This window comes from Pseudopodoces humilis, chromosome 31 (genome assembly GCF_049639895.1).
Source record: "Pseudopodoces humilis isolate 2021_Gansu_Grassland_sample_001 chromosome 31, ASM4963989v1, whole genome shotgun sequence".
NCBI classification, from domain to species: domain Eukaryota; kingdom Metazoa; phylum Chordata; class Aves; order Passeriformes; family Paridae; genus Pseudopodoces; species Pseudopodoces humilis.
The window spans coordinates 2,846,388-2,862,165 of NC_142230.1; the positions used below are offsets into that span (position 1 = coordinate 2,846,388).

The following is a 15,778-nucleotide window of genomic DNA, read 5'->3' on the forward strand; positions in this document are numbered from 1 at the left end:
GTCCCCAATGTCCCCAATGTCCCCGGTGTCCCCTGTCACCCTGTGCCGGCGGCTGCCGAAGCCACAAAGCCACAACTGGGACACGGCTCCGCGGCAGGAAACGCGCGGGGCCCGGTGAGCAACTGGGAGCTCCCAGTACGGCCCAGTACGGCCCCAGTACGGCCCCAGTACGGCCCCAGTACGGCACTGGGGAGCTCCCAGTACAGCCCCAGTACGGCACTGGGGGGCTCCCAGTACAGCCCCAGTACAGCCCCAGTACAGCCCCAGTACGGCACTGGGGAGCTCCCAGTACGGCCCAGTATGGCCCCAGTACGGCCCCAGTACGGCACTGGGGAGCTCCCAGTACAGCCCCAGTACGGCCCCAGTACGGCACTGGGGAGCTCCCAGTACAGCCCCAGTACGGCACTGGGGAGCTCCCAGTACAGCCCCAGTACAGCCCCAGTACAGCCCCAGTACGGCACTGGGGAGCTCCCAGTACGGCCCAGTATGGCCCCAGTACGGCCCCAGTACGGCACTGGGGAGCTCCCAGTACAGCCCCAGTACGGCACTGGGGAGCTCCCAGTACAGCCCAGTACGGCACTGGGGAGCTCCTAGTACAGCCCCAGTACAGCCCAGTACAGCCCAGTACGGCACTGGGGACCAGTGCACACTCGGGGGTCTCCCAGGGGCTGTGCACACCCACAGCGGCTCCTCCGCTGCACACGCGTGACACAGCCGGACACGTGTGTGACACAGCCGGACACGTGTGTGACACAGCCGGACACGTGTGACACCCGGACATGTGTGACACCCGAACGTGTGTGACACCCCACACGTGTGTGACACACCAGACACGTGTGACATCCCTGACACGTGTGACACCTGGACACGTGTGACACCTGGACACGTGTGACACCCCAGACAGACACGTGTGACACCTGGACACGTGTGACACCTGGACACGTGTGACACCCCAGACAGACACGTGTGACACCCCCCGCCCCCCTTTCCTCCCGCCCCAGTTTTTCGGGGCCGGCGCCGCCCGCGCATCCGGCCCGGGGGGGCCCGGGGGGGCTCGGGGGGGGCTCGGGGGGGCTCGGGGGGGGCTCGGGGGGGGCTCGGGAGGGCTCGGGGGGGCTCGGGGGGGCTCGGGGGGGCTCGGGGGGGGCTCGGGGGGGCTCGGGGGGGCTCGGGAGGGGCTCGGGGAGGGCTCGGGGGGGTTCGGGGGGGCTCGGGGGGGGCTCGGGGGGGGCTCGGGGGGGTTCGGGGGGGGCTCGGGGGGGCTCGGGGGGGGCTCGGGGGGGGCTCGGGGGGGCTCGGGGGGGGGCTCGGGGGGGCTCGGGGGGGGGCCGCGACCCCCGGGGGGACCCCGGGTTTGGCTTTGGGGGCGCTGACTCAGCCCCGCACCCCGAATTACTCAGCCCCTGCCGGGAAGCGCCGCGGCGGGGCCGCTCCTGCCGGGAACCGGCGAGCGGAGGGCACCGGGGGCACCCACGGGAACGGGGGGGGGCGGGGGCGCCGGGGGCACCGGGGGCACCGGGGGCACCGGGGGGTCCTGGGAATACCGGGAAACCGGGGGCACCCACGGGAACGGGGAAATCGGGAAATGGGGGCACCGAGGGAACCCACGGGAACCGGGAGGATCGGAGGCACCCATGGGAACGGGGGCACCGGGGACACCGGGGGCAGTCACCGCACCGGGGGCACCGGGGAACGGGGGAAACTGGAGCTACCGGGGGTGCCCACAGCAGCCGGGGGTACCGGGGGCACTGACAAAACCGGGGGGGACCGGGGCACCCGCAGCGCCGGGGAACCGGCGGTACCGGGACACCGGGGAACTGGTTGTACTGGGACACCGGGGAACCGGCGGTACTGGTTGTACTGGGGCACCGGGAACACCACCGCACCGGGGGCACCGGGGGCTGCCGGTAACGCGGGCACCTCCGTCCCACCGGCACCCGCCGCACCGGGGGGACTGGGGGAACTGGGAGTACTGGGAGTACTGGGGCTGCGGGAATCCCCACCGGCACCGGCGGCACCCACCGGGAGCTGCACCGGGAACGCACTGGGACACACCAGTAAGGCACTGGGACACACTGGGACACACCAGTAACGAACTGGGACACACCAGTAAGGCACTGGGACACACTGGGACACACCAGTAAGGCACTGGGACACACTGGGACACACCAGTAACGAACTGGGACACACCAGTAACGAACTGGGACACACTGGGACACACCAGTAAGGCACTGGGACACACTGGGACACACCAGTAACGCACTGGGACACACTGGGACACACCAGTAACGAACTGGGACACACTGGGACACACCAGTAACGAACTGGGACACACTGGGACACACCAGTAACGAACTGGGACACACCAGTAACGAACTGGGACACACCAGTAAGGCACTGGGACACACTGGGACACACCAGTAAGGCACTGGGACACACTGGGACACACCAGTAAGGCACTGGGACACCCCCTCACCCCCCCAGTCCCCCCAGTCCCCCCAGTCCCCGCACCCCGGGCTCTCACTGGGGCTCTCGATGTCCCCAACCCCCGGGGACCCCCCAGGACCCCCCCACAAAACCCGGCCCGGGCACCGCGACACGGGGGGGACAGAGAGGGGACAGGAGGGGACACGGGGGGGACAGAGAGGGGACAGGAGGGGACAGGAGGGGACACGGGGGGGACACGGAAGGGACAGGAGGGGACACGGGGGGGACACGGGGGGGACATGGGGGGGACAGAGAGGGGACAGGAGGGGACACGGGGGGGACACGGGGGGGACAGAGAGGGGACAGGAGGGTCCCCAGCACTCGGTGGCGCCCCCGCCTCGTTCCCCGGGGGGGCCGCGGGGGGTGGGGGTGGCGCGGTGCCACCTGCGCGTCCCCGCCGCTGTCACCGAGGGGTCCCCGGGGCCCCCCCGCAGCCACATCAAGGGAGGGACCCGCAGGTGCGCGGGGACAGCGGGACAGCGACACGCGGGGACAACGGCGACACGCGGGGACAGCGGGACAGGGACAGGCGGGGACAACGGGGACAACGGGACAGGGACAGGCGGGAGTGTGACAGGAACTGGAGTGTGACAGACACGGGGACAGCGGGACTGGGACACGCGGGAGTGTGACAGACACGGGGGTGTGACACACGCGGGAGTGTGACAGACACGGGGGTGTGACACACGCGGGAGTGTGACACTCGCCGCAGGGACCGGGACACAGGTGTGACTCCTGACACGCGCGTGTGCAGCTCCCAACACCCGTGTGCACCCTGTGACACACCTGCACACCCCGACACACGCGTGTGTGACCTGTGACACGCGTGTGTGACCTGTGACACGCGTGTGTGACCTGTGACACGGGTGTGACCTGTGACACGGGTGTGACCTGTGACACGCGTGTGTGACCTGTGACACGCGTGTGACCTGTGACACGCGTGTGTGACCTGTGACACGCGTGTGACCTGTGACACGCGTGTGTGACCTGTGACACGGGTGTGACACTCAGGTACAGCCCGTGACACACCTGCACACCCCGACACACGCGTGTGCCCCCACCCCTTGCACACCCGGCCCCGCTCACACACCTGCCCAACACCCCCGCACCTCCCTCGCACACCTGGAGGTGCCGCTTGCACACTCACCCCCCCCCCATCCCCCCCTTGCACACTCACCCCGCTCCCATCCCCCCCTTGCACACTCACCCCCCCCTCCCATCCCCCCTTGCACACTCACGCTCGCTCCCATCCCCCCTTGCACACTCACCCCCCCTCCCATCCCCCCTTGCACACTCACCCCCCTCCCATCCCCCCTTGCACACTCACCCCCCCCCCCTTGCACACGCGCGTGCCCCCGCACCTCTCATGGCTCCGGGTCCCTCCAGCCCCGGCCCGGGCGGGGCCCTTTAAGGGCGCGGGGCCCCCCCCCTCCCCCCCTCCCCCCCCTCCCCCCGCCCCTCCCCCCCCGCCCCGCCCCTCCCCCCCCGGCATCCTGCCCCACCTCCCCCCCCCCCCCCAAAAAAATCCCGCGGGAAAGTTCCGAATTTCCCCCGCAGGGAAACTGAGGCACGGAGGGGTTGCGGGGGGGGGGGGGGGAACCCCCAAATCCTCCCGGTCCCCCCCAATGGGAGCTCTGGGCTCAGTTTTGGGGTGCGGGACCCCCACAAACCCCCCCAAAGGTCCCAATTGGGGGTGTCCCCACTCAGCCCCCCCCGGGTTCCCCTGTCCCCCCCTTGGGGACCCCGCGGTGGCAGCGGGGGGGACACGGGGGGGACACGGGGGGGACACGGGGGGGTCCCACCCGACACCCCCCGGACCCCAAAGTGACACGAGGGACACGAGAGGTGGTGGCAGCGGCTCTGATGGACACGGGGGGGACACCCAGGGGTGACTGAAGGAGATCCAGGGGGGACACGGAGGTCACCGAGGGTGACACAGGTGACACAGAGTGACACACAGGTCACAGACAGGTGTCACTGGTGACACACAGTGACACACAGGTGACACACAGGTGACACAGGTGACACACAGTGACACACAGGTGACACACAGGTCACAGACAGGTGTCACTGGTGACACACAGGTGACACACAGGTGACACAGGTGACACACAGGTGACACACAGGTCACAGACAGGTGTCACTGGTGACACACAGTGACACACAGGTGACACAGGTGACACACAGGTGACACACAGTGACACACAGGTGACACAGGTGACAGTCACAGGTCACTGTCCCCGCCCCGCCTTGGGAAGGTCCTGCTGGATGAAGAGCCCTGGGGACAGAGGGGACACCTCAGGTGGGGACCCCGGTGTCCCCGAGCGTGTCCCCAGCCCCCTGAGACTATCCCCGGTGTCCCCAGACTGTCCCCAGCCCCCCGGGACGTCCCCAGCCCTGTCCCCTCACCCTGCTGTGCAGCATGTCCCTGGTGTCCCCAGCCCACCAGTGTCCCCATTGTCCCTGCTGTCCCCCCTGTCCCCAGCCCCCCCCCGGTGTCCCCAGCCCCCCCCCGGTGTCCCTGGTGTCCCCAGGCTGTCCCCCCTGTCCCCAGCCCCCCCCGGTGTCCCCCGGCTGTCCCCGCTGTCCCTGGTGTCCCCAGGCTGTCCCCAGCCCCCCCCGGTGTCCCCAGGCTGTCCCCGCTGTCCCTGGTGTCCCCAGGCTGTCCCCAGCCCCCCCCGGTGTCCCCAGGCTGTCCCCGCTGTCCCTGGTGTCCCCAGGCTGTCCCCAGCCCCCCCCGGTGTCCCCAGGCTGTCCCCGCTGTCCCCTCACCGGTGGCCCTGGCGTGCAGCGTGTCCCCCTCGGCGTCCCTCAGGTCACAGCCCAGGAAGAGCTTCCGGCCCTCGCGGCGCTCCAGGAACGCGTCCAGGAGCAGCACCGAGCGCAGGGGGACAGGCCTGGGGACATTGGGGACATTGGGGACAGCCCTGTCACCTCCAGGAGCAGCACCGAGCGCAGGGGGACAGGCCTGGGGACATTGGGGACATTGGGGACAGCCCTGTCACCTCCAGGAGCAGCACCGAGCGCAGGGGGACAGGCCTGGGGACATTGGGGACATTGGGGACATTGGGGACAGCCCTGTCACCTCCAGGAGCAGCACCGAGCGCAGGGGGACAGGCCTGGGGACATTGGGGACACACAGTGACACCGGGGCCTGGTCACTGCCATGGCCCCCTGGGTCCTCCCGGGTCACCTCAGTGTCCCTTTGTGTCCCCTCCCCGGTCACCCAGTGCCACCCTGGTCACCCCCATGTCCCTCTCATGCCCCCCCGGTCACCCCGGTGTCCCCTGGTCCCTCTGGTGTCACCCCAGGTGTGTGTCCCCTCCCCTGGGGACACTCACGCCACCCTTGGGGACATTTAAGACACCCTTGGGGACACCACTGAGCTTTGAGGACACTCAGACCCTTCTTGGGGACACCCTGAGAGCCCCGGGGGACACCCCGACCTTGGGGACACCCCGACCTTGGGGACACCCCGACCTTGGGGACACGGGGACAGTGCCACTCACGCCACGTAGTCGATGCTGAGGGTGGCTGTCACCACCCGCCCGGCCAGCGCCAGCGCCAGCGTCCCCAGGGAGGTGTCGATGAGGGTGGCGATGGCACCGCCATGGGTCAGCCTGGGGACAGTGGGGACAGTGGGGACAGTGGGGACATCGGGGACATCGGGGACATCAGGGACAGCGGGGACAGTGGGGACATTGGGGACATCGGGGACATTGGGGACATTGGGGACATTGGGGACATCGGGGACATTGGGGACATTGGGGACATAGGGGACATTGGGGTTGTCGTGACAGGGGTGTCACAGAGGTGACAGCAGGTGACGGGGGTGTCACCATGGGTGCCCCTCCAGGAAGGGCCCGGGCTGGCAGAGGTGACAATAGGTGACAATGGGTGACAGGAGGTGGCAGGAGGTGACAGTGGGTGACAATAGGTGACAGGAGGTGACAATGGGTGACAGGAGGTGACAATAGGTGACAATGGGTGACAATAGGTGACAATGGGTGACAGGAGGTGGCAGGAGGTGACAGTGGGTGGCAGGAGGTGACAGGAGGTGACAATGGGTGACAGGAGGTGACAATAGGTGACAATGGGTGACAATAGGTGACAATGGGTGACAGTGGGTGTCACTCACCCCGGGTGTCCCTCCAGGAAGGGCCCAGGCTGGCAGAGGTGACAGTGGGTGGCAGGAGGTGACAATAGGTGACAGTGGGTGACAGGAGGTGACAGGAGGTGGCAGGAGGTGACAGGAGGTGACAGGAGGTGACAATAAGTGACAGCAGGTGACAGGAGGTGACAATGGGTGACAGTGGGTGTCACTCACCCCGGGTGTCCCTCCAGGAAGGGCCCGGGCTGGCAGAGGTGACAGTGGGTGGCAGGAGGTGACAGGAGGTGACAGTGGGTGGCAGGAGGTGACAGGAGGTGACAGGAGGTGGCAGGAGGTGACAGTGGGTGACAGTGGGTGTCACTCACCCCGGGTGTCCCTCCAGGAAGGGCCCGGGCTGGCAGAGGCAGCGCAGGCGGCGCTCGGGGACACTGAGGAACATGGCGAACTCAAAGCCGTCCCCGTCCCCCTCGATGGCCCTCGGGAACAGCCGCGTGTCACCGTCACCGTCACCGTCACCGTCACCGTCACCGTCACCGTCACTGTCACCGTCACCGGCCAGCCCCGGCAGCTCTGCGGGGACAGCGCTGTCACCGGGCTGGGGACACTGGGGACAGAGCGGGGCCTTTGGGGACACCGGGGACAAACCAAGGACGTGGGTCCAGGGGATTTGGGGACACGCTGGGAGGGACATGGGGACACTGAGGTGACAGGGCTGGGGACACAGCAGGGACGTGGGGACAGGGGGTCACCGGGGACTGGGGACACCCACGGGGACACCGCAGTGGCAGCGCCTCGGGGACCCTGGCAGGACACCCAGGACACGGTGACAGGAGTTTGGGGACATCTGGGGACACCGGGGACCCAGCGGGGAGGCGGTGGCGGGGTCTGGGGACATTGGGGACACAGGTGACACTGGGGATATTGGGGACACAGGTGAGACGCGTGACAGGTGACACAGGTAACACAGCTGACACAGGTGACACTCAGGTGACACAGAGGTGACCCAGGTGACAGAGGTGACCCCCAGGTGACACTAGGGTGACACTCAGGTGACACGGGTGACACAGGTGACACTCAGGTGACCCAGGTGATCCCCAGGTGACACTCAGGTGACACGGGTGACCCAGGTGACACTCAGGTGACAGGTGACCCCCAGGTGACACTCGGGTGACACGGAGGTGACGCACGGGTGCCGTGCAGGCGGGCGCGGCGGAAGGACGGCAGCCGTGTCCAGCCGCGGGCGGTGGCCTTGGCCAGCAGGTGACCGTAGTGACGTCGCATGCGCTCGCTCCAGCCGGGGTTGGGGACAGCCAGGTCCCGCGGGGGACACGGCCGGTGACAGCGCCGCGCCCCGGGGACGGCGGCCAGGGCGCGGGGCAGCGCCACGCGGGGCAGCATGGCCGCGGGGACACCTGCGGGGACGGGCCGTGACGTCACTCCGCTCGGTGACGTCACTGTCGATGTCACGCGAGGGCAATGACGTCACCGGCGCGGTCGCACCTGGAGCGCGGTGGCGCCGAGGACGTCGCGCGCGGTCGGTGACGTCACCGGCGATGTAGCACGCGGTTGGCGAGGTCGGGGGTGACGTCACACCTGGGGTAATTGGTGATGTCACACGAGGCTGGTGAGGGCACAGCTGACGCCACACCCGCTCAGTGACGCCGGCCGTGATGTCACACCCGCCGGTGACGCCACGAACGCTGTCACAGCGGCCCCCGCCACACTGCCCGTGACGTCACCTGTCACCCCCACCCCCAGCCAATGTCACCCCCGAGCCCCCCCCGCCGCCTTTGTCCCCTCGTGTCCCCTCCCCGTGTGCCCCCGTGTCCCTCTGTGTCCCCCCCGTGTCCCCTCTGTGCCCCCCCGTGTCCCTCCCTTTGCCCCCCCCGTGTCCCCTCCGTGTCCCCTCCCCGTGTCCCCCCTGTGTCCCCCTGTGCCCCCCCCGTGTCCCCCCCGTGTCCCCCCCTGTGTCCCCCTGTGTCCCCCCCGTGTCCCCTCTGTGTCCCCCCCGGGTCCCCCCGCCCTGCCCGGACCCGCGCGCGCCGAGGCCCCGCCCACCGCCGTGACGTCACGGGGCTTCCGGGGCTTCCCCGCTTCCGGGGGCGGGGCCTTGAGGGGCCGGAACGGAGCCCTATGGATCCCCTATAGAACCCTCTGGAATCCTCTAGAACCCCATGGAACCCCTATAGAACCCTCTGGAATGATCTAGAACCCTACAGAGCTCCCCCATAGCCCCAAACGGCCCCGAGTGTCCCCAGAGGGACCCCGGGGGGACCTGAAGGGCTCGGGGACCCCAAAAGGATCCCAGAGACCCCAAAAGGATCCCAGAGACCCCAAAAGGACCCCAAAGGAACCCAAAGGGACCCAAAGGGACCCCACAGACCCCAAAGGGACCCCAAAAGGATCCCAAAGGGATCCCAGAGTGCCAGAGACCCCAAAGGGACCCCAAAGGGACCCCAAAAGGATCCCAGAGACCCCAAAAGGAACCCAGAGACCCCAAAAGGACCCCAAAGGGATCCCAGAGATCCCAAAGTGACCCCAAGAAGAGAGAGCCGCGGTTTCATACAAAAGCCCTTTATTGGGGACCCAGGGCAGCACCCCAGGGCGGGGGCACCCCCCGAGGGGAGGGTGGGGGGCTCCCCCGGGTGGGTGGGGGGCACCCATGGGTGGGGGGGGGTCTCAGAACCACAAGGGGGAAATCGAGGCACACGTTAGGGTTGGGATGGGATCCGAGGCAGGTTTGGGGTGGCACCCCGGGGTGGGTGGGGGGCACCCCGGGGTGGGGGGGGGGGTCTCAATCCCCCCCCCGGGGGGGGTCAGGGGTTCAGGAGGAGGGGTCAGAACCCCAAGGCAGAGGGGTTGGGGCACATTTGGGATTTTGGATTTAGGATTTTGGGACAGGATCCAAGGCGGGTTTGGGGTGAAGCCTGGGTGGGTGGGGGGCACACCGGGGTGGGTGGGGGGCACCCACGGATGGGTGGGGGGGTCTCAATCCCCCCCGGGGGGGCTCAAAGGTTCAAGAGGAAGGGTCAGAACCCCAAGGCAGGGATCGGGGCACACATTTAGGATTTGGGGAAAGGATCCGAGGCGGGTTTGGGGTGGCACCCCGGGGTGGGTGGGGGGCTCCCCTGGATGGGTGGGGGGCACCCCTGGGTGGGCGGGGGGCTCCCCGGGGGGGTCCCCTCAGCGGCGGCCGCGCTGTTTCATGTGCAGCACGAAGTAGTCGTTGCAGGCGATGGTCAGCCCGGCCACCAGCGAGAAGAAGCCCTGGAAGCCAACGCGGCCATCGCGGCTCTGCTCCACATCCCGCAGGATCCGCTCCAGCGCCTGCGGGTCCCGCTGGTTCTGGGGGAAAACACCGCGAAAAAGGGTCAGAGATCCCACACGGGAATGGGGTCAGATCCCAAATGGGAATGGGGTCAGAGATCCCACATGGGAATGGGGTCAGAGATCCCGAACGGGAATGGGGTCAGAGATCCCGAACGGGAATGGGGTCAGAGATCCCACACGGGAATGGGGTCAGGTCCCACACGGGAATGGGGTCAGAGATCCCACACGGGAATGGGGTCAGATCCCACATGGGAATGGGGTCAGATCCCACATGGGAATGGGGTCAGGTCCCACACGGGAATGGGGTCAGGTCCCACACGGGAATGGGGTCAGGTCCCACACGGGAATGGGGTCAGAGATCCCGCACGGGAATGGGGTCAGATCCCGCACGGGAATGGGGTCAGATCCCACATGGGAATGGGGTCAGATCCCGCACGGGAATGGGGTCAGAGATCCCGCACGGGAATGGGGTCAGGTCCCAAATGGGAATGGGGTCAGAGATCCCACACGGGAATGGGGTCAGGTCCCAAATGGGAATGGGGTCAGAGATCCCGCACGGGAATGGGGTCAGAGATCCCACACGGGAATGGGGTCAGGTCCCAAATGGGAATGGGGTCAGAGATCCCACACGGGAATGGGGTCAGAGATCCCACACGGGAATGGGGTCAGAGATCCCACATGGGAATGGGGTCAGATCCCACACGGGAATGGGGTCAGAGATCCTGCACGGGAATGGGGTCAGAGATCCCGCACGGGAATGGGGTCAGGTCCCACACGGGAATGGGGTCAGAGATCCCACACGGGAATGGGGTCAGAGATCCCACACGGGAATGGGGTCAGATCCCAAATGGGAATGGGGTCAGATCCCAAATGGGAATGGGGTCAGAGATCCCGCACAGGAATGGGGTCAGATCCCACACGGGAATGGGGTCAGGTCCCACACGGGAATGGGGTCAGATCCCACATGGGAATGGGGTCAGAGATCCCACACGGGAATGGGGTCAGAGATCCCGCACGGGAATGGGGTCAGATCCCAAATGGGAATGGGGTCAGATCCCAAATGGGAATGGGGTCAGAGATCCCAAATGGGAATGGGGTCAGATCCCACACGGGAATGGGGTCAGATCCCAAATGGGAATGGGGTCAGGTCCCAAATGGGAATGGGGTCAGAGATCCCAAATGGGAATGGGGTCAGATCCCACACGGGAATGGGGTCAGATCCCACACGGGAATGGGGGAAAGGGAATGGGGGGATCGTCGCCCCCTGATCCCAGGGTTTTATAGGAGCTGATCCCGGGGTGCTGTGGGGTTCTGTCCCAGGGTTCTATGGGATCTAATCCCAGGGTTCTACAGGATTTGATCCTAGGGTTTATGGGATCCCATCCCAAGGTTTATGGGGTCTGATTCTGGGGTTCTATAGGATTTGATCCCAAGGTTAATGGAATCTGATCCGGGGATTTTATGGGATCCAATCCTGGGCTTTGATCCCGGGGTTTATGGGATCCCATCCCAGGTTTTATGGGTGTGATCCCAGGGTTTATGGGCTCTGTTCTGGGGTTCTATAGGATTTGATCTCAGGGTTTGTGGGATCTGATCCCAGAGTTTTATGGGATCCAATCCCAGGGTTCTATCGGGTTTGATCCCAAGGTTTATGAGATCGGATCCTGGGGTTCTCCAGCTCCTCCTGTCCCTCCCATCCCCTCCAGCGCACCCACCTCGAGGAATCCCGGGAATTCCTTGTCCATGAGTGCCCGGAGGTCCTCCTTGGCCAGGTGCTCCTTGTCCCCCGCGTACTTGTGGAAGGTGAACATCAGCGTCTCCATGGCGTGCTCCAGCTGCGACGGCATCCTGTGTCCTGCAGTGCCCAAATTCCTGCTGGGAACCACAAATTCCCCATGGAAAACCCCAATTCCCAGTGGGAACATCAAAAATCCCAGTGGGAACATCAACAATCCCAGTGGGAACCTCAAAAATCCCAGTGGGAACCTCAAAAATCCCAGTGGGAACCTCAAAAATCCCAGTGGGAATGACAAATTCCCAATGGGAAACCCCAATTCCCAATGGGAACATCAAAAATCCCAGTAGGAACCTCAAAAATCCCGATGGGAATGACAAATTCCCAATGGGAAACCCCAATTCCCAATGGGAAACCCCAATTCCTAATGAGAAACCCAAATTCCCAATAGGAAAGGCAAAATTCCTGATGGGAATCCCAAAATTCCTGATGGGAATCCCAAAATTCCTGATGGGAATCCCAAAATTCCGAATGAGAAACACAAAATTCCCAATGGAAAACCCCAAATCCCAATGGGAACCTCAAAATTCCCAATGGGAACCCCAAAATTCCCAGTGAATTTCCTGAATTCACAATGGGAACCTCAAAATTTCCCTCAGGAACTTCAAATTTCTGACTGGGAATCCCAAATTCCCACTGAGAACCCCAAAATTTTTTCCCAGGAACTTCAAATTTCCCAATGGGAACATCAAAATTCCCCCTGGGAACCCCAAATTTCTCCCCAGAAACCTCAAAATTCTGCCTGGAAACCCCAAAAATCCCACTGGGAATTCCCAATTCCCCATGGGAAACCACAAATTCCCAGTGGGAACTTCAGATTTCCCCCTGGGAACCCCCAAATCCCCTGGGACCCCCCAAATTCGTCCTGGGAACCCCAAAATTCCCTCCTGGACACCCTAAATTCTCTCTTGGACCCCCAAAATTCCTCCTGGACCCCCAAAATTCCTCCTGAACCCCCAAATTCCTCCTGGACCCCCAAAATTCCCTCCTGCATCCCTCAAGCTCCTCCTGGACATCCCAAATTCCCTCCTGGACCCCCAAAATTCCTCCTGAACCCCCAAAATTCCTCCTGGACCCCTAAAATTCCCTCCCGGGACCCCAAAATTCCTCCTGGACACCCAAAATTCCCTCCTGCATCCCTCAAACTCCTCCTGGACATCCCAAATTCATCCTGGACCCACCAAATTCATCCTGGACCCACCAAATTCCCTCCTGGACCCCCAAAATTCCTCCTGGGACCCCAAAATTCCTCCTGAACCCCCAAAATTCCTCCTGGACACCCAAAATTCCCTCCTGCATCCCTCAAGCTCCTCCTGGGACTCTCAAAACTCCTCCTGGACCCCCAAAATTCCTCCTGGACACCCAAAATTCCCTCCTGCATCCCTCAAGCTCCTCCTGGACATCCCAAATTCATCCTGGACCCCCCAAATTCCTTCCTGGACCCCCAAATTCCCTCCTGGGACCCCAAAATTCCTCCTGGACCCCCAAAATTCCCTCCTGGGACCCCAAAATTCCTCCTGGACACCCAAAATTCCCTCCTGCATCCCTCAAGCTCCTCCTGGACGTCCCAAATTCATCCTGGATCCCCCAAATTCCTTCCTGGACCCCCAAATTCCCTCCTGGGACCCCAAAATTCCTCCTGGACACCCAAAATTCCCTCCTGCATCCCTCAAGCTCCTCCTGGACATCCCAAATTCATCCTGAACCCCTCCAAATCCCCACCTGGACCCCCAAAACTCCTCCTGGACCCCCAAAACTCCTCCTGGACCCCCAAAATTCCCTCCTGCATCCCTCAAGCTCCTCCTGGACATCCCAAATTCATCCTGGACCCCCCCAAATTCCTCCTGGATCCCCAAAACTCCTCCTGGACCCCCAAAACTCCTCCTGGACCCCCAAAATTCTCTCCCGGATCCCCCAAATCCCCTCCAGGACCGCCTAAATCCCCCCCGCGCCTCGCCGCGGATGCCAGAGCCGTTGGATTTTCCAGGAATGTCCGGGAATGCTCCGGGCGTGACTCAGCGCGGGGGGGACAGGAGGGGGACACGTCCCGAGGGTGTGGCCGCTGTCCCCCCCCCCCTTTGGGGACACCCCGGTGACCCCCGGGGGGGGGGGCGGTCCCGTAGCCCCTCCCCAAGGGGGCCCTGCCTCAGTTTCCCCCATCCCTCCCCCCGCCCAAAAAAAAACCGAAAAAAAGGAGGAAACTCCCCCAAAAGTGACCGCCGGAAAAAGGGGAACCGCCCCAAAAAACGGGAAACCGCCCCAAAAAGGGAAAAAGCACGCCCCAAAAGGAGAATCCCAAAAATAAGAGGGATCCCCGAAAAAAGGAGGAACTCACAAAATGACCCCCCCAAAAAAAGGGGGAACCCCCTCCCCAGAAGCGACCGCAAGAAAATTGGGGCACACCCAAGAAAGGAGATCCCCCCCCAAAAAAAAGGAGGAACCGTCAGCAAAAGTGACCCCCCAGGAAAAGGGAACCGCCCCAAGAAGGGGGAACCCCCAAAAAAGGGGGAACCGCCCCAAAAGTGAATTTCCGCAAAGGGTGGGACCCCCCCCCAAAAGGGGGCTTGGGGTTAAGACCCCCCCGAAAGTGCGGGACAGGGATGGGGTCCCCCAAAAATGATGCTCAAGATTCCTCCGCGCCAAAATCGGGGTGCGGGATCGGGGTCCCCAAATTTGGGGTCGGGATTGATCCTCCCCAAAACGGGGTTTGGCATAGAGACCCCCCCCCAAAATCGGGGTGCGGGACGGAGCCCCCCCAAAAACGGGCACCGGGATGGGGTTCCCCAGGAGAGGGGCAGGGCAGGGGTGCCCAAAGCGGGATTTAGGGATGCGGTCCCACCTTTTTAGGGTGCAGGAGTGACCCTCCCCCTTCCCGGGACTGGACGGGGGTCCCCCAAAAGGGGATTTAGGGATGAAGTTCCCTGGTTTTGGGGTGCAGGAGTGACCCTCCCCGTTTTCGGGGCCGGGCGAGGGTCCCCCAAAAGGGGATTTAGGGATGGGGTTCCCCGGTTTTGGGGTGCAGGAACTACCCCGGTTCCGGGGTGCGGCACGCACTCACCGTGCGGGGCTGCGCTCGGTGCCGGTGTCGGTGCCGGTGTCGGTGTCGGTGCGGGCAGTGCCGGTGTCGGTGCGGGCAGTGCCGGGGCGCGGCCCGGCCCGGGATAGGCACGGCGGGGGCGGGCCGGACCGGGGGGCGCGGGGGGGAGGCTCGGCGCGTCCACCGTGACTCACCGGGACCGCCCGGACACCGCCCGGGCACCGCGCCTCGCCCCGGGACTGCATCCCCCCCCAACACCGGCACCGGACCGGGACCCCCGGGACACCCCCGGGACACCCCCGGGACCCTCCGGACCCCCGCCCCGAGGTCCACCGGACACCGGGGACCACCCGGAAAGCGCCGGTAACCCTGGGTAACCCTCCCGTGTCCCCTCCCGTGTCCCCTCCCGGGACACCGGCGACACACCGGACACCGGGAACCCCGCCCAAGACCCCCGGTTCTATTCCGGGACCCCCTCCCGGCTCCCCCTTTTCGTTCCCGAGTGACCCCCCCCGGACATGGGGACACCCCCAGACCCCCCCGTTGTGCTCCGTGTCCCCTCCGTGTCCCCTCGGTCCCTCCCGGGGACCCCCCACGGACACCGGGACCCCCCCCAAACCCGCTGCCCCCCCCCGCAGGGCCCGGCGCCGCGGCGGCGCGTGCCGCGTTAATGACACTAATTACAATTACAATCACTAATTGGGTGTGGGGCCCCGCGGGCAGAGGCAGCGAACGGGGGAGGGGGGGACACACCCAGGTCACCCCCCCCGTGTCCCCTCCCCGCCCTGGCGCTGCCTCAGTTTCCCCCGGAGCCAGGCAGGGGCAAAGGTGAAGGTTGGGGGGGGGAGAGGGGGGACACGCTCGGGCAATGGGGGCACAGGGGGTGGCACCGACCCCTCCCCCATTGTCGCCTCCCTGTCGCCAGCGTGTCCCCCCCGCCCTCAGCGGGGACTCCTCCCTTGTCCCCACAGCGCCACCTTGTCCCGCATTGTCCTCGCTGGCCCTCCCATTGTGTTCG

At 65.2% G+C, this 15,778-nt stretch overlaps 2 protein-coding genes across 3 annotated transcripts; both read right to left on the bottom strand.

Annotated features, from left to right (window-relative positions):
• Positions 1 to 4,583: 4,583 nt before the first annotated feature.
• On the bottom strand, positions 4,584 to 8,646 carry LOC102106344 (acyl-coenzyme A thioesterase THEM4). The gene is made up of 7 exons (XM_088068564.1): positions 8,632 to 8,646; positions 8,099 to 8,191; positions 7,786 to 8,010; positions 6,964 to 7,168; positions 5,997 to 6,107; positions 5,260 to 5,384; positions 4,584 to 4,765 (listed from the first exon to the last, which is right to left on the bottom strand). Exons 3-7 carry the CDS (start codon positions 7,994 to 7,996, stop codon positions 4,719 to 4,721), a joined length of 699 nt encoding a protein of 232 aa, XP_087924690.1. The 5' UTR covers positions 7,997 to 8,010; positions 8,099 to 8,191; positions 8,632 to 8,646; the 3' UTR covers positions 4,584 to 4,718.
• A 510-nt stretch (positions 8,647 to 9,156) lies between these two features.
• Positions 9,157 to 14,932, bottom strand: S100A10 (S100 calcium binding protein A10). 2 transcript variants are annotated; one of them, XM_005533311.3, is made up of 3 exons: positions 14,782 to 14,932; positions 11,644 to 11,800; positions 9,157 to 9,943 (listed from the first exon to the last, which is right to left on the bottom strand). In XM_005533311.3, the coding sequence occupies exons 2-3, from the start codon at positions 11,773 to 11,775 to the stop codon at positions 9,782 to 9,784; spliced, it is 294 nt and encodes a 97-aa protein (XP_005533368.1). In that variant the 5' UTR covers positions 11,776 to 11,800; positions 14,782 to 14,932; the 3' UTR covers positions 9,157 to 9,781. The 2 variants fall into 2 exon arrangements, with proteins under 2 accessions (XP_005533368.1, XP_087924687.1); XM_088068561.1 differs by having other exon boundaries at positions 11,644 to 11,803; positions 14,782 to 14,925.
• Between the last annotated feature and the right edge of the window lie 846 nt (positions 14,933 to 15,778).

What these genes read in the sequence shown, in the direction of transcription:
- LOC102106344 (XM_088068564.1), bottom strand. Translation starts at nt 7,996, where the DNA reads ATGCTGCCCCGCGTGGCGCTGCCCCGCGCCCTGGCCGCCGTCCCCGGG. An exon ending in CGCCCGCCTGCACGGCACCC is followed by an intron (nt 7,169 to 7,785) that starts GTGCGTCACCTC and finishes CTGTCCCCGCAG; the next exon opens with AGCTGCCGGGGCTGGCCGGT. An exon ending in CTCAGCATCGACTACGTGGC is followed by an intron (nt 5,385 to 5,996) that starts GTGAGTGGCACT and finishes CAATGTCCCCAG; the next exon opens with GCCTGTCCCCCTGCGCTCGG.
- S100A10 (XM_005533311.3), bottom strand. Translation starts at nt 11,775, where the DNA reads ATGCCGTCGCAGCTGGAGCACGCCATGGAGACGCTGATGTTCACCTTC. An exon ending in AATTCCCGGGATTCCTCGAG is followed by an intron (nt 9,944 to 11,643) that starts GTGGGTGCGCTG and finishes GTTTTCCCCCAG; the next exon opens with AACCAGCGGGACCCGCAGGC.